Here is a 21714-nt window from a genome sequence, read left to right on the forward strand (position 1 = left end):
CCTGTATTCTGGATCACCTGGATAATTAACTGATGGGGTCACTTATAGCTAGAAATGATACAACATTTTTTGCAGAAATACAATTTATCTTGTCCGGTACAAGAAATCCACTCAGTCTGCACCTGAATGTAAAGTTCTGGGATGCAAGCAGTTGGAAAAATGCCTAATACAAAATCCACAATGTTTGTCCTACTTCCAAAACTACAATCACCTGTACTGACTACCCTGCATAGGACATTTTTAGCTCTACCAGCTGGAATCAAAACCATTTCTTGCAATAAAAGAGGAGTTTGATGCTGGTCAGATTCTTGAACAGAAAAAAAACCCTTTTTTCTCTTTTAAATCTTCCTCTAGAACCCACACTAATGATGTGGTAAAATTCAACTCAGTGCAGTAGTAGAAAGGGTGAGAAGGAACCAACTTCTTCATTATGGAACGGGAACAGAACAGCTTGTCATTGTCTACAGGTATCCAGCAATTTCACGTCACATGTACTGATTCATGAACAAATGTATAATTAATTCTTTGTAGACATGTTTTGACCCATGCAATAGATCAAATGCATGACTTTCCCTTTTCCCTGCTTACATTTGAGAGGACCTTCCATTGACACCTTTCTTACTCTAAAAGACTAGACCTTTACAGACAAGAGCTGAACTTGGCAAAGTTGGCAAAAAGTCTTGTTTTGAGGCATTCTGGGCATGGAAAATTGTTCACTAGAACGTGTTGTACTCAGAGCAAAAAAGATGCAACACCTAGGATGTTTCAGGACTGTGACCTCGTGCTCAGCTGCACCTCCTCATGTAGTGAGTCAAGAGAAAGGAAAAGCAAGTTTTCTCAATTATCCAGGTAACGTGAGGTTATGTGTGAAATTAGGTATCAACTGCTTATAGCAACAAGTTTAGGCATGGATGTGAGAAACCATATACCTGAGCATCTCCCCTCAGCTAACAGTCAGTGAATGTGTGTATAAAAAATGTTCCAAATTTATATTTTATCATTCCTGACTGTTTACATTTAACATTTACATTAACTCAGCAACTGACTTGGGATGAAGGTTCAGTACTTATTTTAGCATACCATTTTTAAGTGGACATGACACAAAAGGAATTAAAGGAATGAACATGAATTTTGGAAAAAAAACCCCGAAGGGAAGAACATTAACACGAGTACATTGCCAGGGAAGTAGCAGTGGGGAATAATAAACATGCAATAGTTTACACAGGAAGGGCTTATGAATTTTATTCCAGAAGTTATCTGACTTTTCTAGCAAAGATCACTTTGGGATAATACTGCACTTCTCTGCTCTCACTACCAGCCCACTCATCCACTGTGCCCTGTCAAGGCAATTGGTGATGGGGCTCAGCAAAAATTCAAAATACGTGGGTCATCTGAAACAAGCTAATAGCTCCTATAGTGTTTACCCAAATGACAAGCACAAGAACAGCACACACTTCCTCCTCCACAAGGAATTTCTCTCCAAGATAAGCTGGCATGCTTTTTTCCCTTGTGATTCACCTATCAACTGCTGCTTCGAAGTCTGTGACCTACCTATGCACAATAAAGCCTCCATGTTGAGAATTGGATGCAACAGCAGCAGGCACTTTGAAGACTCCTACTCAAGAGGTAAGAATTTAAAATCTGGCCACTCACAGGAGCTGGTTAGTCATTTCTCCCTTTGACAGAGCCCCTGGAAAGCCCACAGTTAGGCTTCAATGGCTGAGACTTCAAAAGAAACAACTTATCCTGCTAATAGCTCCCACCAGATCATCTAGAACAACACCAAGCTGACTCAGCCCCCCCTACCATCTCCTGCCTCCCATGACTTGTGCATTTCCACAGCCTTCCCAAGTTCCCAGAAATAATCCATCACTCCATAGCTCAACCTGGGAAGTCTCCATTTTGTGATCTCAAACTCTTCATACTGAAAAGAAGCTCTAGGAATTCCAGCTGCCTAGCCAGAGTCTCCAACATAGGCTTACAGCAACATGCAAAATTCTCTTGCTGTCTAAAAGAAGGAGACATGGAGATAGATATACCTCATTACCTCCAGCCAGGATAACCTGAGTCCCTCTGAATTCTGCAGCAGGAGATTTCAAAGGCAAACAGCCAATCCGTAGTTCCACTGAAGGTTACTGCTGACTCCACACAGGTTTACAACAAAGTGAAATAGCTGAATGGTTTGAGTCTGGTCCAGTGCTACAGTCTCAGGTTCAATTAACATATTCTTATCTTATTTCAAGCATCACGTAAGTATGAGAATGACAACCTGCTTCTTTTAGAAAAGCTCAGTATTACTGCTGATAATGAAATCCCCAAATCACTGAGGTCTTTTTGCCATGAGAAGTTTATCTACTCTCAGATGTTCACAGGTAACCCCCACTCTATCAGATGGGCAAGCAGATTTGCAGCAGGATTTGCCTGTTTTCCATTATGCCTCAAGAGGTTTCTCTGGTTGGAAATATTGTGTTTTTATTTTAGTGATGGCAAACTGGACAGAAGAGTCATGCAACTCATCCTAATCCTCAGCTCAGGCGCAGAAATAGGACTGAGATCTGACAACTATTTCTGGGCTCTAGCAGCCAGACAACACATTTGAAGTAAAGTTGCACACAAAAGCATCCAAAGAATTTTCAAGTATCTGGCATAAAGTCCTGGCACGTTCAGTGGCAGCTGTTAAATTCAATTCTAAGTTTTAAAACTCTTATTAACTGGTTCTTCTCATGGCCTATGACACCTGTTAGGGAGCACCGCTTCCCTCCAAGGAGGACATGATTATTCTCAAAAATGAATAACTTCGCTGCTAAAACCGCTGCTGAGTACATCCCAGAACTGGAGCTGCTGAAGTGATCAAGACTTCAGAAGTCACAGAGAATAAGTAAAAACCAAACTAATATGAGCAAATACAGTTGTTTATGAACAATTTTTTGGCAGCATATATTCTACATCATTACCTCAAAGCAGGAGGAAAGGGAACACTAGCTACTACCAAGACCAACACTTTTTTCAATTCTGGCACAGTCAGATGGATCTACAAGACTCCTACAGCCCAGGTACTCTCCCTAAAACAACTTCAGCCATTTTAGTTTAACTATAAAGCAGCACATAGAGCTTGATTCAGAGATCTTTGGAAAATCAAACTTGTAGAAGATACATGTGCTGCTCTGAGGATCCACCCTGGTTAACCTCGAGACAGAGCTCTGTGCAAATACAGATTCACCAACCACAAATACTTATTCAAATTCTTATCCAGGAAAAGTTTGCGGAAATGACAAATCCCTTCAAGTTAACCCACCTGACATCTTAAAGGCAGTACCCAAATAGGAAGAAGGGAGGTAGAAGATGAGAAGAGACTAAATTAAACATTATCTAGAGAAACAACTCACATTTTGTCTCCTGGGCCTCCTGACCCAAGGAAGATGTCTAGTCAGGATAATGCCTCATGGGAATGCACTTAGGTTTTCCCAGCAAGTAAATATAAACAGGAGCTAAAGAAGCAGGAATAGTAGGTGTCAAAGTGTCATGTGTTAATTCAGGGACTTGCTCTGGGAATTTGGGGAAGAATGGCACTTCACCATACGGCAAGAATCGACATCTATAGCATCACCAGCTTTTTGAAGCTATCTAGCACATGGGTGAAGCATAGAAGTGTAACAGTTGCCTAGAAACATTCCTTGCTCATGAATTTGTTTCAGTGAATTAGCTCATAAATTTGTTTCAGTGAATTAACTCCAAGCTTCTAGTGAAATACATTCTTCAGCCAAGTAAACCAAGTAAGAAACTTCATCACAGACTTGTAACAGAATTTTGACGCTTTTGGGGCTGCAAACTACCTCGGTCATTGGGTTATGCCTTCAGCTACCACAGGAGGTGACAAGCACACAGCTGTTTCCAAAACAGTTTAGGATTTCTGTCCTCTACTGTTGTTACTGAAAAGCTCTTCCAGAATCCCATGACTTCCATGGCTAGAAGCCTTTTTCTAGTTTCCAGCCTGAAAACTTATTCTAGATCAGCTTGCTCTCATTCATATCTCAAAACTTTTATAGTTGTTGTAGTATAGGTGTTGCCAAAACACCACAGAGGAACTGTGGGCTTGAAGATGAAGTCGTATTAAAGTATAAACTAATGCTTTGGTTTTATACAGATCCAAAATATACCCTGTGTTTAAAGAAAGAAGCAAGATACACCCAGTGGGAGAAAGGCAGGAAGCTCAGCACAACTGCCTGCTGCCTTCACCCAATCACATTTGAGCATCTGAGATGACATTTCTTCCTTTTATGCAATAAACAGCACCAGATACCTTCCATCCCAGGATGGGCCAGGCTCTGTCCCACTAGATGGCACCCACTTACTCCATGGTTTTTCCTTAAACATTTCATTGGAGCCAGCTAAAAATCTTAGCTGAATCACACAAAATTGTATCACAGCTTTCCCAATATATTCCCTTTAAGACAATGACCTACCAATGCCAGTGCGGAGCATGACGGACGGAGGCTTGGGGGGGGAGGGAGGGAATTTGAAGCACCAACCTGGGAGGGAATGTAGTAGCTGAAATTAATATTGCAACCAAGATTTGCTGCAACATAGTAGAGTCATGCTAATTTATATCAATAGTTGGCTGATCTATTGCAAATTAGCAAGAATGCAAGTAAATAAATAAATACATTGTTTGCAATAAGTGTAATGCGCTTTAACAGTTTACTGACTAGTACAAGGTAAAATTGCGTAACAACAAGTAAAAATAAAACTCAGTAACAGAATAGCTTTGCCCGAAGTGAGTCCTCCAACAAATGAGGCTTTTTTCCTTGGACTGCTTTAGAAACGAGTTTTCAATATTCACCCCCACAGAAAAGGGCATGTACTTTCTGCTCGAAACATACTGGAAACATAATTAAGATTTGCTTTCCTGTATCACTCAAAGGTTATTCCTTTAAAAGGAAGAATTCCTAACATTCTTTGCAAACACTGAGTACATTGACACTGCTTTAAAACTATACCAGCGTCTATGCTTTTAGCTATTCTAGTAAGATGTTCAGGTTTATCTGCACTATTACAGCTAAATATTCTAAAGCAACAAAACAGGGAAAAAGAGGAAAGAAACAGCTGATAAAGTACACGATAAATTGTAATGTTGTATGAAACAAGATCACAGTACAGTAAATGCCATCAACTTTTATGAAAGAAAAAGAACTTAATATGTAAAAAGTCTTAAGAGCAGGGGAAAATATAAAAAAAATCCCCACTCTTACTTCAGCAACCAAAATTGTTACCTCTTAACTTCTAGTGTTAATCTTCCTTACTACACTTTCTTACAGCTGAGCCTTTGGCTTTCTTGTGCTCTCTTCCCAAACTCAACTTTGTCTGAGAGGCAGAGCAGAAAGAAAAGTGACAACTCAAAACTCTTTCAAGTTTTGAATCATTTTGTGCTTCTCTGAGAAATGTGGCATCTACAATGCTTTTTCTCCAAATAATTCTAAGTGGCTTCAGAAAACCATCTAACAATGTGCTCCTTTACCATCTACCTTGATGTTCAAAACTCAGTTATCTCCCTCAAAAATTATCCCTAAACCTAGTTTAAAATGAGTTCTGTCACTATTTCATGGCTCAGAAAGACTAACCTTAACAACACCTGGAGGACTCACAGCTTAATGCCAGGACACTAAGCAACCACACAAGGTTGTTACTCAGGTGCCTTGCTTTAGATAGCTCCTGACCAAGTGGAAGCTGTACATGAGGATAAAGATGGGATTTTATTGGCAGGTTGTGGATCAGACACAGGAGAGCTGTTCTGCAAACACTTTTTGTGGGTCTTCCACATGATGGGCTAGACTGTTTTAGCTCCTGCACCCTAAAGAAGAGAACTCGATGTTTCAGTCTGGTTATGTGTTGTATCCAACACACAACACTCGAAACTGTATCCCACCAGCAGCCAAATTCAGCTCTCAAATGTATTCTTGGAAAAGGGAAGAGCCAGATGAGATTCCCTCCTCTATAGAATTGTCATGGAGTTTTTTGGGCATACAAGCTGCCTTAAGATGGAGCAATTCCTAAGAAGTTAATTAGAGCCCAAAATCTTCTGTATAGCAAAACATCTGCTCACAGAGATCCCATTTTCATTCCTCTCAAACATACTTCAGACAAACTAGAGGTCAAAACACAAGTGACATAGAATTTGTTTGCAAAGCAAAATTATCCATGTAGAAATTAAAAAACCCAACTAAAGTGCAAGGCAGGATGGCTAAGCAGTTATACCTGTCACCACAGGCACTCACACACTCACCTTGGCAACCCCAACCCCAGTGAACCTGGCTTCTAGGAGCTCCTGCCTGCGTGGGTCCAGGCTATGCAATTCTTCCATCATTTCTGCTGCTGTGGAAGAATAACACTCAGATTATGCAATGCAAGGAAAGGAGAGAGACATTTAATATTCTGTGCCACTGACGAGACTTAAAAATGCTTGTTCTGCAGCACAAGCGCATAGAGAGCATTTTCTTGCAAGAGAAACACAAGATTACCATGTAGTAACAATAAGACTTTGCTATCGTATTACAGTATTTAAACTATAACCCTACTGGAGTTTCCTCTCCTCTGTTGTACTAGCCATTTCAAGATCTCTAAATCCAAGAAACCAATTATGTCACATTCTCCCACTGGATGCTTTATTAAAAAGAAAACATGGGACCAGGGTGTTATGACTAAAAGCTTCAGAGCTTTTCATCTGTGCTGCATGACTAGGAGAAAAAAAAGCAACATTCTTTACCCCGTAATTTATTTTTGGCCAATCCTGGAAATACTCGATCTCCATGAACTCCAGATTTCAGTGATAACAGCTTTGCTTCTTCCAAGCACAGAGTGGGATTACAAGAAGAAAATAATGCACGATTAAACCTTTTAATTTACAAGGTAATGCATCAGATACTTCTAAAATAACAGCAGCTACCTGGGGTACCTCTTGGCAATCCAACACCACAGATGCCTTATTTGAAGGATTAAAAATTTACCCAGCATAACTGTGCAAACAAGGTAAAAATCAGGAAAGACATAATTCAAATCCTGAACTGAGAAAAAATGGGACAAAATTTAATGTTCATTATAACTGTGAATCACATCTTCCCAACTGCACCAATCAAGTTCATTTCCAGAAATGTCTGTTCCAGTTTCATTTTCAGGACTATGGTAAGAAGGAGATAAAAAAAAAAAAAGGCCAGAAACAGAAGATAAAGATTTGTAAAAAGCATATGCGATGAGGAAAGTTCTTGAAGGGCAGCAAGTGCCCTCTAGAACAGGCAGTGCACAATTGTTCCTTTTATGAACTGTCCATTTTGTCCCTGCCGCTTCCTCCAAACGCTGCGGCTCCAAGCCACAGGGGCAAAGTGAATCCATCCGGGGGCATTCTCAACTGCTCTCCCAAATCAGTCCCAAGCCTCAAAAACGAATGGGATCCTAAACGTGGTTATTAAACAACCATATTTCTGACATGGGCTCTAAAAGCCCAAAGCTCTCAGCCCAGTTTTCAAAACAGGAAATCTGAGCAGTGAGGAAAATGACAGACGAACCGCAAATGCCAAGATGTTAAAATGCTCCCAGGGCTCTCGCCCATCATGGGGGGACCATCCGAAGGGAACCGCATCCCCACATCGGGATGCTGCTCTGGGGAGGGGCTGACACAAGTTCCCCACGCCGGGAGCTGCCCTGCGACCCGCTGCACCCCTCCAGGCAGGGCTGGCATTTCCTCCTGGGAGAGGATTTAGAGCACCCCTCTCCTACCCACTCGGGACGCAGGGGCACCACCCGCCGAGCGAGCAGCCTCGCTCCGCTGTCAGCTGCTGCACCGCCTCGGCCTCTTCCTCCCTTCTAGCACCGCCTCAACCCTCAGCCCGAGACTCCGCAGGCCGTGCCCACCCTCCGCCAACCCCGCGCTGCCCCCAGCTCTCATCCCCACCCGCCAGGCCGGGCCAGGCCGCGGGGCCTGCGGCTGCTCCGTGCCCGGCGAGGGGCCCAGGCCGCGCTGCCGCCGCCCTGGGGCTCAGGCCGCGGCCCTCTGGCCGTGACCCGGCCCGGCCCGCGGTACCAGCCCCTGCCACCGCCTCCCCCGTGGCCGCCCCCACCCAGCCTCGGGCCGGGCGGGGAACAGGCGAGAGGTGTCCCAGCGCTACCCCCACCGCCCCTGGGGGGGTCTCACCTGGCGCTGCCGCTCCTACCGCCGCTGCCCGGCCCAGAGCTCCCCGGGCACCGCGCGGATCCCGCCGCCGCCGGGGGCAGGAGCAGGAGCAGCAGCAGCAGCAGCAGCAGGAGGAGGAGGAGGAGGGAGGGAGGGAACCTGCTGCGGCGGCGGCACGGGCGGGAAGAGGAGGCCGGGGGCGGCTCCGCGGCCTTTGCCGCGGGCACCGGGGCTGAGAAGGGCGGAGGGGAAGGGTGGCGGGGGGTGGAGAGGGAGGGCTCCGGGCTGGGAGTAGGCCGCAGATCCCCGGCCTCGCGTGAGGGGCCTGGCCGGGCCGAAGCGCGCGCGGGCCAGCGGCGGCAGGACAAAGGCCTCGCGGGAGGATCCGGCGGCCAGGTGGGGCAGGCGGGCGGGGCGGGGGGTGCACGGGGCCGACGGGCGCGGCAGGGCCAGGGCAGGTGCGGCCCCTCGTCCCTCCCGCCCCGCGGCGCTGGGCCCGGCCCGGCCGATGGGGGCACACGCGCTTGGGAAACCGCGCCGCGTCTCGCGAGAGTTGCGCGGCGGGGGGGGGGGTGGCAGGGGGGGCGAAGGGGGCAATGGGGGCGTGGCTTGGGTAGGGGTGGGGCCTAAGGGGGCGGAGGGAGGGGCGGGGGCGGCAGGTGGGGAGAGTCAGTGGGGCCTGGGGGGCCAGGGCAGGTCGAAGAGGGCAGGAGGAATGGGAGGGTTCACACGGGGCAGTGGGGGGCAGTAGGGAGTGAGAGTCCTATGGGATTGGCGGGGGGCTTGGCCGTTGACCTGGAGGTCAGGGCAGGTCTGAGGGGGCAGGGGGCATGGCAGGTGTCATACAGGTCTGGGGGAGCAACAAGGGCTCAGGATGGATCATGGGGTTATGGATATCGGGGGGCTGAGGGGACAGCATGCTCAAGGGCAGGTCAGATCTAGCTTCAGGATGAGGACAGGTCTGGGGGGCATTGGAGGGTCACACACATATGGGGAAGAAGCAAAGGTCAGAGTCCCATGGGGTTGGGAGGGCTGAGGGTAATAGCACAAGATGGGGTCAGAAGGGCCTGGGGGTCAGGACAGGTCTGGGGGGAGCAGGAGGTATGGAGGGTGGTCTCACAGGGCTCGAGGGCAACAGATTGTCAAGGTGGATTGTGGGGTCATGGAGGGATAAGGGGGCAAGCACAAGGGGAGAGTTGGATCCAGCCTTGGGGTGAGGTCAGGGCTGAGGATCAGCAAGGTGAGGACGGGATGATCACAAGTGGTGGGACATCAAGGGTCAGGGTCTTAGGGGGGCCAGAGTCTGGTGGGGAGTGACAGGCACAAGGAGGGGGTCAGATCCAGCCAGGGCTGGGGGGGGACAGGGCAGGGCAGGCCTAGGGACATGCCACCACCAGGGGAGCAGAGGCTGATCTACCCCCTGCCCCAGGATGCCTCAGAGAGGGGGTGCACAGGTATGACATTCATGCACCCCCCCAGTTCTTCACCTCCTCTCCAGTCTCAACCTTACACACCCATGAGGAATCTCACTCCCCAAACCACCCTCATACCCCAAGGGGGAGTGCAAGGGCACTTCAGCACCCCCAGCTCACCCCCCATCCATCCCTGACCCCTGGGAACAGCACTAGGAACAGGCCCTCCTTTGGAGCTGATCCAACATGGCTATCATGTCTGAGACACAACCCAGGCGCTTCAGCAGCCCCCCTGATACACAGTCCACAGCTCTTTCCAAGGCCAAGCTGCCACCACAGTCGTGAAAACAGCCCCCAAGATTAATTAAGATAGGGCTTGTCCTGGCTGGAGTGGAGCAATTCCGCCACAGTTCATTCGGCTCATTGCAGACAGCAGGGGCAGGACCCAAAGTGCTGCGGGTGTTGCACCCGCTCGCTCCAAGGCTGAATCAGCTTTCCAAAAAGCAAACAAGCAGGAGGGGATTGTTGGGAAAGGAAGTGGCCAGGCCTGTCCAAGGGGAGGCAGGCGCGGATTAGCAATGGGAGCGGAGGTTCCTGGAGCTCGAAAAAGGATTCGCCAAGGCTGGGAACGCCGAGGGACATCCGTCGCCTCCCCTTCACTGCGTGACATCAAACAATTTATGACCGAACTGGAACCGACTAGTTTGGCAAAAGGGATGTGGAGAGAAGCTGGCGGAGCTTCATGGAGAAACCGCTTCTGCAAGGCGATGGGGGAATTTGTGTTATTTTAAAATTGCTAATTGATCGTACTTTGTTAAGTCAGTGCAGCAAATGGCTCTGGGAGCGCTGCTTGCTTATGCAAGATGCTTTTCCTGTGCTTTAATCTGTTGTTTTTTTTTCAGTACAAGAGCCACTCGTTTCATCTGCTCTGTAAGTGACATTTTCAGCATGACGAGTGGCAGGAATTTGTAAAATAAATAATTAAATAAATAGTGATTCGTGTCTGTTTGGGGTTTTTTTAAAGAAAAAATCCTGGAGTAAATATTACATCAGCTGGTAGCTAATTACAGCCATTTAGGGAACTTTAATTAGGACCACTTGCAGTGAACATTGTTGAAGGAGGTTTAAATTTCATTTGTGCATTTCAGTTTGATTTTGGATGGAGAGAGAAGTGGTGGAAGCTGTTACACTCAATAAAAGGACTGACTTACCAAACCCCCCAGCTCTTCTGGGCTCACCTTCACTACCCTAAGAAACACCTCCAACTCCAAAGAGAGCAGTTCACACCCCTGGAGTGCTGGGCACCAATTGGACACCAGTAACACCCAATCTATGGTACTGTCCACCACCTTTGTTTTAGGGGTGATGGGAGTCACTTTGGTCTAATTTTCCCTGTGCTTTTTGGACAGCACTTGGTGGAGCACTTTTTCCTCCTTCTCCATGCATTGTCAGAGACTGCAGTGCCAGGTATCACAATGCCATCAGTATTTCCACGTAGGCCACCAGAAGAAACTTTTGTTGTCAGAGAATCACAGAATGGTTTATGTTGAAAGGGACCCCAAAGCCCATCCCATCCCACCCTCTACCATGGGCAGGGACATCTTTCACCATCCAATCTGGCCTTGGACACTATCAGGGATAGGACAGCCACAACCTCTGACATTTCCCGATGGTCGTTTGCTCACTGTCATTTTCACTGAAGTCACAGACCAATACCCCTCTTCTCCTTCCCTCTGGCAGGACTAAATTCCAGGGGGAGCCTCCTGGAGAATCCATTGCAGTCAGGAATGTTTTCTAAGACATCTCTTGATGCATTGCTGAGTTCCAGGCCTCACAGAGGACCCATGGCCAGAGCACGGGGCTCTGCTGGGTCAGGCTGGAACATAAGGAACAGAAAAACTGAGGCAGCACCATCCTCCTCCTGTGACTCCCCTTCTCCTGCCCTGCATTCCTCTGAAATAATTGGGGTTTCTCTTCTCACTTTTCAAATTCAGGACTGGAGCACATCACCTTCAGCACATTCTGGAAAGGTGGTCTGTCGTGTTTTGCAGTCCAAGGGCTCTGCTAGCTCAGCTCCTGGATGTCCAGCAGCTCATCCTGTAGTCATATCCTTCCTAAAGCTCCTCTGCTGCACACTCAACTATGGTCCTCTCCACCTTCATCCTCTGAAGAGCAGCTCAGAGCAACACTTCCAGCTGCAGTTTCCAAGATGCCGAAGTTGCACCTCACACCAGGCATAGCAGCTGGTCTCTTTGTGGCACAGCGAGGGAAGGAATCATCAAGTTTTAACTGTATTTCTGGCTGTAAGCAGGAATTTCAGAGCAGCCTTTAAGAATCCCACTTGCTGTCAACAGAATACAGGTAGGTACAAGAGATTTTAGACAAGTTTGTCAAATAACAATAGGAAGGAAGTTACTTGGATAAATATCCCAGTGACCAGTAATCTCAGAACTTTTTCCTCCTACACTCCATCAAGACACAGCTCTGAATGGGGCTGCTCTGCACAGCCCAACCTGGTACAACACTTCCAACTGTGCTGTGCCAGCACATCTGAGATTGGGCTCCCTGGAACAGCAAGGGTCTCTCAGGTAAAAATATAATTATCTGTGTTGACACATTGCACTTGGATTGCTGGGAACTGATCTCCCAGGTTTGGACTCAGCAGAGAATTGGTGGACTATTTGTTTGTTTTTTTTTTTTAATTGATTGTTTTTTTGTTGTTGGTTTATTTTAAATAAGAAAAGCCAACTTATCGGAATGTGCTTCTGGTCAGAAAAGGTCAGTTTGTTCTTACAGGGAAAGGTTTGCGCTTCAAAGTGGTTGGAATATGTAAGTAGTTCATCATTTTGTACAGGAATTTTTTTTATTCAATTAAAAATTCTAATGTCAACTTCTAAAACACTACTTCTAAAAGCTTATAAAGCCTCAAAACTAAAACAATTCTGTCCTGGTTTGAAGGACAGGTGTCTGCCGATAAAGGCAGAAGTTTTCCTTTGAAATAGAGACTTTAATTCCACTCCCCCCAAGTATTATAATCGTTTGAATCAAGGACTCTAAGGCAGAGATAAGGGGGTAGGAATAACAGCTCTTTTACTAATATATCTAACCGTACAAGCAGAAACAATAGCAGTTGTTAAAATTACCAACAAAACAGAACAGATAACTCAGTTCCAGTCCTTTCTCAAGCTGCAGGCACGCTCTCTCTGCGCTCGGTCCCGGTGCTGCAGACGGAACGAAGCCCCCCAGCTGCAGAGAGCAGGCAGCAGCGGAGGTGGGAGGGGGCGGCAGCGGCCACGCCGGTCTCGGGTGGGAGCGGCTGGAGCGGGCAGCTCCTTGCTCACCGTTTGTGCCCGGGGATTAGCTGTGCCCACAGAGGCAGGAGGCTGGAACGGGGCAGATGCAGGGCAGGTGATCGCAGAGGGTCTGGCTCTCCTGCGTTCGGCCACGTGGCTCCAGACGGGACGTCCTCCTCCAAGCTTGCCGGAAGCACGAGTGCCCCTCCTGAAGCCCAGCTCCCACCTACCGCTTTGAGTCGTCAAAGGTCCTGGGTGTAACCCGGCCAGCTCCATTGGCATGATAATGGGAAAAATTCTTTAAATTGACACAGTAATAGGAAAATACTCAACCCCCAACAAATGCAAAGTTAGAAATCAAGATTCTCTTGACCTCAACTTGGTTTTCCCTATCATATTACAGTTAGGGAGCAATTCCTGTGTGTTTCATGTTCTGGCCCAGCAAGAGGAGACTATTTGGACCTCTAAGAATTCTCATGCAGGAAAACTACTCCTTCCAGCCCACACCTGGGTGACGTATTAAACTATTCTGTTTTTCCTTTTTTTTCCTTAACATTTTAAGAGCCTCTGAGCTCTGGTCCTTTCAGAGAAGCCAGTTATGAGCAACAGAGTATGTACATGGCTGACCAAATATTATCTCATCCATGGGGACAAGCCAATTCTCCTCCATCATCAGCTCTGCCAGATGGCTCCTGTGCGCATCTCCAGGTTTTCCATCAACCAGTGTTAATGCCTCAGATGACACTGCTGTGGTAGCTCCTCTCTTCTTGTCTCAGCCTCCTTGGATATCAGTAATATCCCTACACAGCACTTGTATCATGTTTGGAAGAACAACTCAGCTGCCATGGCCATTGTCTTTGTCACTGGATTTGACTGGAGCTTAATGCTCCCCTCCACAGGCACAGCACATACAGCAAAACAGCAGCAAGCCCTGCCTTCCCACCACAGCCTCTGCTAACCCACAGGTTGATTAGACCAAAACTGGGTAAGATTTTATAGGGATTTTAACAGAGCACATAACAAGTTCCTTCTGCGTTCAATTTTGAAAAGATAAAAGGTCAGAAGCCAAGATTCTGATATTTTAAATGTGTTTTGGTGACTTTTCTTTGCCTCTGCTTTCCAGGCTTGTGGAATACACTAACTGCATTTCCCCAAGCATTTCTGTACTGCCACAAGGTATGTAAATCTACTGATATAAGGTACACAAAAGAAGAGCTGAAATTCCTCAGTGATACTGGGACACAGGCAGCTGGGGACTGGAGAAAAACAACAAATAGCCTGAACCTTTAAATTGTAAAAACTGGCAGGAGTGATCTCAAATCCAAACATATGACAGCACTGGGGAAAAAAAAAGCCTCAACCAAAATCCAAAAAAGTACAACACTCAATAGGCTTTTAAGGATTTTAGCAGTAGGGGATGATGTCAGCTCCAGGCATCACATCCTGAAGAAGCTGACCCTTGTCTGCACAGCAGATTTTGTTAGACCTAATGAAGCATGAGCTGACAGTGAAGATTTTTCTAGGCTTTGGGCATTCAAAACATGTCACCCTTGTGCGGATTCTTGTCTGCTAAGGGTAGGGCTTCTGCCACACTAGGAACATTGAAAGTGTCTTTCCTCATTTTTCTTAGGGAGAAAACCAGTATTTGAGCACATCAAAGATAACACGCCATTGCCTGACTACTTCCTGAGGCCATTCTGAGAGCCTCCACCCTCCCACACAATAGTTTATCTCTGAGGTTGTTCCTGCCCCTCCCTCTGTCTACATTTTCAGGTGTCCCATTAGGGATGCTTTGATACCCAAACCCAGTAGGAAAGCATCCAGGTCACTCAGCCTCCAGAGAAGCAGCAAGCCATGTGCAGCCTCAGAGCCCTGATCCAAGGCAACACGTCCTTGCCGCTGGAGAAGGAAGGCAGCTGTGTGCAGCCACGTGGAACTGCGCGGCCACCACGGCCCAGCCGAGGAGAACCAAACCTCACAGGCAGGAAAGGAACACCTCTGCGATCCCAAAGCACACAGTACTGGAAATACCCGCTGGTTCTGCAAGCACCTGAAAAGATGTGATTCTCCTGAACGTGCCAGCAAGTCCTTCCCTGTCGTCGCTAACTCCCGCATTCCCAGAATACAAGAGGACTTTATTCTCAAAAGGGTTTGTCCCTTGCTTCTCTTTCTCCTGCATAAAATGGGCAAAACTGCAGGAAGAGATGGGATGGAGTTGAGCTGCAGGCTGTGGCATGCACCTGCAGAAGCACATCAGAGCACAAAGAAGCACATGGCAGCACAGGGAGGCTTGTGTCCACCTGACCTTGGGGGGAGGAAGTGTCAAGCACAGAGTCCTGCAGAGAGGAGCTTGCTGGAAGCTGGCAGATGGGTGAACAGAGCGTCATCACCCCACAGAAGGACACTGACAGAGCGTGTTGCTGATGTGGTTGCCATAGGTCGCTTAGTGAGAATTACCATAGAAGGGAATACCGAGTCTTGAGGAAGTGTATAAAACCAGCTGGTTTCTTTGAATAAACGGCTCAGACTCACTGCTGGTCTGAGCCCATGCCTCAGTTGTTACAAATGGTGTTCTGCATTGGGACTTGACAGGCAACTTGTGGTTGCACTGATGGCAATGCTTGGCTGAATTTTAAAGGGGGCTGAAAGAAAGCCTGGGAGCTGAAACAAAGCTCATGGCACCAATTGACCTTTCCACAGGATGAAGGTTAGCAGCTGAGAACGATGGAGGATGATGTATTCCAGGAACAGAATGTCACAGAGACATTAGAAGAGATTTTGAAAAAGCACAACAGAAAAGTTGAATCTACATATTTGGACAGACTCTTCTTCTGGGCAAAGACTGTGATTCAATTTTAGATGATACCAATATTTTTGACACTGGGACATGGGATGCTTTTGAGGACGCGTTGTGGGACTGAGTTATGTGAGCTGATGCAGTGCTGACAAAGCTTTTGTGTCTGTAGCAGACTGTGTGCGAACCGCTCATGGTGCATGTGGCACCTGCAGACTGGACAAAGAATGATGCTTGTACCACTGCGGCAGCCATGCTGACCCCTTCTGTGCCACCAGTGAATGACCATAAGTCTGTCTGCCGTGGGAAGGGAACCAGAAGATGGCCCCTAGTTCCCTGACTCATTTGGAGGGGACCCAGACAGTATTGTAGAAGAGCTCACGCCACCCTGCGCCATCAGCTGGAGCTGTGGTGAGTGCTGAGCTGGGAGGACTCTTCATAGCAGCACATTCCCTCTCTGTCCGCCCTCAGTGAGTTTAGCGGCGGTAGGAGGGGAGTGTGCAGAGCCATGGGGGCACGGTGCTGTAGCGGAGATGGCAAGTGCGCAGTGCTGAGCACATGGCGGCGAGCACACGGCAGGGCCACGCCAGCGAGCGCATAGCACAGCCAGGGACAGCAGTGAATGCTGTGCTGGTGACATAGCAGTTACAGCAGGACGTGTGCAGCTCTCTGCATGTGGGCAGTAAGAAGGTGATCCAAGGAGCCTGGTGGCACTGGCACAGGCAGCACTGTGTCCCTGTTACCTGTGCATGGCAGGATGTGCCTGGGAAGACACAGCCACCATCTTGTGCAGGGGCTGCTGCAAGCTTGGCATGTCATTCTTGCAGCTGGACCATTAAAAACTGTTTTTGTTACTCAGAATGTTGCTGCAATCCTGGACCCTATCTCAAAGATTGCTTTTTTACCACACCATCTTGTGACCCTCTGCATTGTTCTAATTGCTTTTTGTTATGGATGCTCCTGTGTGCAAGTCATATTTTGCTCTTGTTAAAAAGTAACTTTATGATTTCACTAAGCTGTAGACTTTGACATGACTTTTAATTAGATTTAAGATTAACTGTGTGATGCTAGTGTATTTCTGGACCCAGACAGCATGAAAACATAGTTTTTATAAAGAAATTTAGTTGTAAGATAATTATTTAATGATATGTACATGCATTCTTTTGGTTACATTAATAAAGGTTTGCTTGTAGGTATTTTGGAGAAACCCTCCCAGTCCAGGCTTGGGCCCTAGCAAAGCCTTGGCCCTGGCTGCTTAGGGAAGTATGCCATCAGACCCAAGTATTTCTGCACTGGAAGTGTAATCAAGTCATCTTGACTTGCTGATTTGGTCTTATAAAACTGGACCCCCTTTTGAGGTGAACTTGAAAACCTTGTCTGGGAAAGGTTTTTCAGGTCCTCACTGTGAAATGGGGCTCCCCAGTGATGGCAGACTCTGGGTTATGGTAAAGTATTTAGGCAGTTAAAGGTGCCTTGCTTATTTTTGCTCTGTAGTGATTGTTGTTTTATTAGATGCACTGTTTAACTGGGTTGAAATGTGTTCATGCAGGGATGGGATATATCCCTAATAAAAGCCTGACATGTTCTTAACTTTTAGAATCACATTCAGAATGACCTAATCCCTTTCAAACATTTTTGTGAATCACAAGCTCACTTAAGCTTAGCAAGAATCTTGAAAGTAGAAAATGGGAATGACCCTTTCCATTGATAACTGGGGGGGCAAAGATATGCTTGTATTTCCAGATTCCAGCCCACAATGGGTACCTGCAAGCGTGATCCAACCAGCCTTGGTTGCTCTGGCTTTATCATCAGCTTGTGGAGAAGCTGAGGGAACAAGACGAATGGAGCTTGTTTGGTTCAGGCTGTGGGTCAAACATATTCTAATGCTGGGAGTGTTTTGTTTCGTGATTCTTGTTTGTATAGAACAAAAAAGAGGGAATTGTGGGAAGAGATGGGATGGAGTTGAGCTGCAGGCTGTGGCATGCACCTGCAGAAGCACATCAGAGCACAAAGAAGCACATGGCAGCACAGGGAGGCTTGTGTCCACCTGACCTTGGGGGGAGGAAGTGTCAAGTACAGAGTCCTGCAGAGAGGAGCTTGCTGGAAGCTGGCAGATGGGTGAACAGAGCGTCATCACCCCACAGAAGGACACTGACAGAGCGTGTTGCTGATGTGGTTGCCATAGGTCGCTTAGTGAGAATTGCCATAGAAGGGAATACCGAGTCTTGAGGAAGTGTATAAAACCAGCTGGTTTCTTTGAATAAACGGCTCAGACTCCCTGCTGGTCTGAGCCCATGCCTCAGTTGTTATACATAACAACACTCTACCTTACAGGGCTTTGGAAAGCCTTAATTAGACAAACTGCTCTGAGATTTGTGTAAGAGAAGAATTAAATCAACATATTGTAAAGCCTGAGGTAGTGCACACACCTTTTTTTAGCGTACAGTCAGCCTCTTTGTGAATGTCTGCAAATACATTCTAACCTTCCTAACGATGCTCACCTCACTAGGGAAGAAGTCACTTGCACAAAAGCCAGATTTAGTTTTCTGTGTAACCTCCTCTTCACACCCACCATTGGCACTGCATGTGGAAAAAGCCATGTAGCTGTGTAATTACAGACTGCAGTGAGGTGGCCCTGCTCAGGTACTGCTCCCCAGGTGAGGGGGATATGTAGCATGTTTTGAGCCTGGTCCCAGGGGTTGAAAAAGGAGTCTGAGGGGAGAGTAGGCAATTTAATCTCCAAACGAGGAAAACCACATCCAGTGACCCCAGGGAAGAGTGGTACCTCTCTCCTTACACCTGAGCAGATCCCCTCATGTTCCACACACAGCCCAGAGCCTGATCCCAGCATCCAGGAACTGCCTACAGCAACTCCCTGCTTTGCAGGAATTGAAAGTAAGTTTCATATTCCAAAAACCTGGCAATCCCCCAGAACTCCATAACTTCCACATAATAAGAAATTGCAAGAGCTATAAGGGTCATTTGGACAGCAAAGACAACCTGAATACAGCAGTCACACTCCACCCCAAAATCAAGATGCAATTCCCATGCTATGTTGGTGCTCGCAGTGAGGGGCTTTTGGGATTAGCACCAGAGAGCAGAGTTTAGAACAGCAGGGTCCAAACCTCACCAGGATTTTCTTCTTTCCTGGAAACAGCCAATAGGCTGGGAGCTCCTGGCAGGTGCTGACATGTAAGAGTTGCCAGTGAGCTTTGCTATCACTGCTTTCCAACCGCTGCCATTTCCTGTTCATCCCACTGCATGTCAGAGACCAAGAATAAAAGCATTCCCTGTCATGACAACTGCCATGCTTACAATCCCTTAGCAGGAGGGAAAAGCCGAGGCACACACGGCTCAGATTCCCTTGCCTTTCCCTGCCTGTGCTCCAGCCAAGTGTCTAGGCCTGGCTTGTGCTCTTCTGGCTCATGCTATATCCTGCTTAGTTCAGATTAGCACGCAGGGCTGCCTACAAAGGTAATTTCCTGCAATGCATCCCACTTTTTAAGCAACACAAGCTCCCATGCAGCCAGGCAGTTCCACACAGGAACTTGCTGCCTTCAGCGAGAGCTAAAAGCACAAACTCCAGAGCTCTGCTGGTTAAGCACAGAGCTGACAACTCTTTTTCCTCCACAGCACGTCACTTTGCCGGTGGGTCCTCCAAAAAATTCCTCCTAATCCTTATTTTTCTGGTAATTTCTATCTTGACCTGAAACAGTCAAAATCAGAACTTCAGTTGAAGTCAGTGTCTAGGGACACTACACACAAGGATGTGTGCCAGGCACCCCCATCAAGGAAAAGGAATAGTTACAATAGCAAAAATGGTCCTGGATTGTGGCATCATCCCTTATGGACTGATTTCCCCCCATATAGCAACGAACCAAAAATGGTGGCACTTCTCTGACTGACAAAAATCAGATCCTGCAGACTAATCAGAACAAAGACTTAATTACTTAGTTCCCCTTTATGTGTGTTTACATAGATGGAAGGATGGTCCCCTAATCCTGTAATAACTTGATTCCTGCAGCCCCATCCTCGCTTCTAGGCAGTAAAATCTGTGCAACTTTCAGAAGCGCGCAGGAAAAACAGTTCAGTTCAGTTTGGATCTGAAGTTCCTGTAGGGAATCCAGTGGGGGCAAGCCAGGGCTCATCCCAACACCAATGACAGTAAGAAGCTCTTCCAGCTTCCGTTATGATACAATGCCATAAGCTGCTTGCGTGTGCACAGGAAGTTCCCTCTGCTCACATCTGTCTTCTATTGAAAACAATTAGGTCTCATTTATCCCAGAGCTCTAGAACTCACTGCAGATTAGAAATGGTAGTGGCACACCTGAAGAAGGCAGAGCAGAATTATTTGGGAGAGAAGATAATTGTATCTAAACTCACATGCCCCTGGTAAAAAGAATTTGATGACCACTGTTTTAACAATCCAAATCACTATGGATGACTGCTGTTCTCACGTTGCTGTCAGGAAGATCCTGTGAAAGCTCTGATTTGCAGTGGAATTGACAATTTACCTAATTTTGAAGAGACAGCATTAAAAATTCCCCCTAGCCCCTTATTCACGTCACCTCCCCTGTTCCCTCCGGCCTCCCAATTCAGTCTGTCTGTGAAACCACAAGAGAAGAATGAGAATAATTCTGAGACTATCTCCAAGTCTAAATCCAAGTTAAAGGCTTGATGGCATTATCCCTAAATAAAAGGAGTATGTGAGGGGTCACAATAGGTGATAATTAAGTTCCCTTCCAGCCAAAACCTTCTATGACTCTCCAAGAAAATCCACCATCTTCTGACAAGAGCCAGGACCAGATTTTTCAAAGTGCAACAATGCCTGGATCCAAGATCACCAGGGCAGCACACGTGAAGAACTATGAAATAATCTCTTCTGCTTGGGAGGTTCATCAGGCCATGCTGGCATTACCTGTAAGACACAGACCACAAGACTTGGAATGATGGGAACAAAACCAGAGCAGAAATGCTAAGAAAGGCTTTAGAGTTAACATTACTCTGCCAAGAAGGAAGAGGGGGAAAACCCCCCAAAATACTAATGGCACTTTAACCTGTCTTTTCAGCAGGGTATATTTGGAGATTTCCTTTGAACATGCTGGAAAGCTTGAGCAGCCCAGCCTGCTCAGCAAGGTGGGAATGGCAGGAGCTGCTGCAGGTCAGGATCAAGGTACCTGAGCAGAGCTGTGTGGGAGGCAAGGCCTGGAGTGGCAGGAGAGCAGCAGCTTCGGAGAGAACAGGAGCTGGCAGGGATTAGTTAAGGAAGCTCAAAGAGTATCTGTCTGTAGGAGGCCTGGCTCAATTCAACACCATTAACTTGCTGCTTTCTGAACACCACGAAGAGAACAGGAAACAAAAGCACATCTGCCCAGCATGGGCCCTTGTTGAGTGGTTGCTTAAATACTCCAGGCAGAACTATGAGCTAAGAAAGGCAAAGAGCCACTTCAGTGGCTCCAGGCTCACAGGGCTGCAAGCTTTTGCTTGAAGCCCAAGTTAAAATCAAGCAACTGGGATACAGCCTTGAAAGCACAAACAAATAAGCCTTCATTTTCTCTAAATCAGGAGTTAGAATTTAAAGGTGAGTCCATCAACTTTACATAAATCACGTTTATAATTAAAAACATATTTTTCTGCACTGCTTACAAACCTTTGGATGATTAATATCACTTTAATTCACACTAATTACGCTGATTGTGTACCTCAATAATTTTTCTTGCAGGAATGTTGGGATTAGCTCCAATAGAAGTGGAGGACCACAGCTTAAGGCCATGGGAAAACCCTTGCAATAGAGGCGAGTTAAAAACCACCCCCAGAATCCTCCAGTTCCAGTATGTTCATCATTGCCAGAAAGTTCTCTGTTTCCCTTATCATTGGTTTCTTTTTGCTGCAACCATTTTAATATTCCTAATTGCCTTTCTTTATTGGACCCCCCTCCCTAAACTCCACCCTAATTCCTCCCCTCCTCCTAGTTTATAAATACCCCTGCCATGCCCTAACACCTGCTTTTTGTCCATTTGCCCTTGTGCATGGAACAAGCCTCTCTGCACCATC

At 46.9% G+C, this 21714-nt stretch overlaps 1 protein-coding gene and 1 long non-coding RNA gene across 12 annotated transcripts in view; one reads left to right on the forward strand and one right to left on the reverse strand.

The window, feature by feature from the left end:
* TLK2 (tousled like kinase 2) overlaps nt 1-8689 on the reverse strand; it is a 43647-nt gene extending 34958 nt beyond the window's left edge. For 3 of the 10 annotated variants that reach the window (XM_056512334.1, XM_056512331.1, XM_056512326.1), the window contains exons 1-3: nt 8183-8689; nt 6281-6369; nt 4464-4529 (exon numbers count right to left, since the gene is read on the reverse strand). In XM_056512334.1, the coding sequence (XP_056368309.1) occupies nt 4464-4529; nt 6281-6361 (147 nt within the window). In that variant the 5' untranslated portion in view covers nt 6362-6369; nt 8183-8689. Of the gene's footprint in view, nt 1-4463; nt 4530-6280; nt 6370-6760; nt 6839-8182 lie in introns of all 10 variants that reach the window. The other 7 variants (XM_056512332.1, XM_056512325.1, XM_056512335.1 and 4 more) reach the window with 4 other exon arrangements.
* Nucleotides 8690-9500: 811 nt separating this feature from the next.
* Nucleotides 9501-19616, forward strand: LOC130264281 (uncharacterized). 2 transcript variants are annotated; one of them, XR_008842452.1, is made up of 3 exons: nt 9501-11934; nt 12050-12161; nt 13270-19616. It is a non-coding gene; the product is annotated as an uncharacterized LOC130264281 (long non-coding RNA). The 2 variants fall into 2 exon arrangements; XR_008842453.1 differs by having other exon boundaries at nt 13429-19616.
* The last annotated feature ends 2098 nt before the right edge of the window (nt 19617-21714 follow it).

Source organism: Oenanthe melanoleuca, chromosome 27 (assembly GCF_029582105.1).
Source record: "Oenanthe melanoleuca isolate GR-GAL-2019-014 chromosome 27, OMel1.0, whole genome shotgun sequence".
NCBI lineage: Eukaryota > Metazoa > Chordata > Aves > Passeriformes > Muscicapidae > Oenanthe > Oenanthe melanoleuca.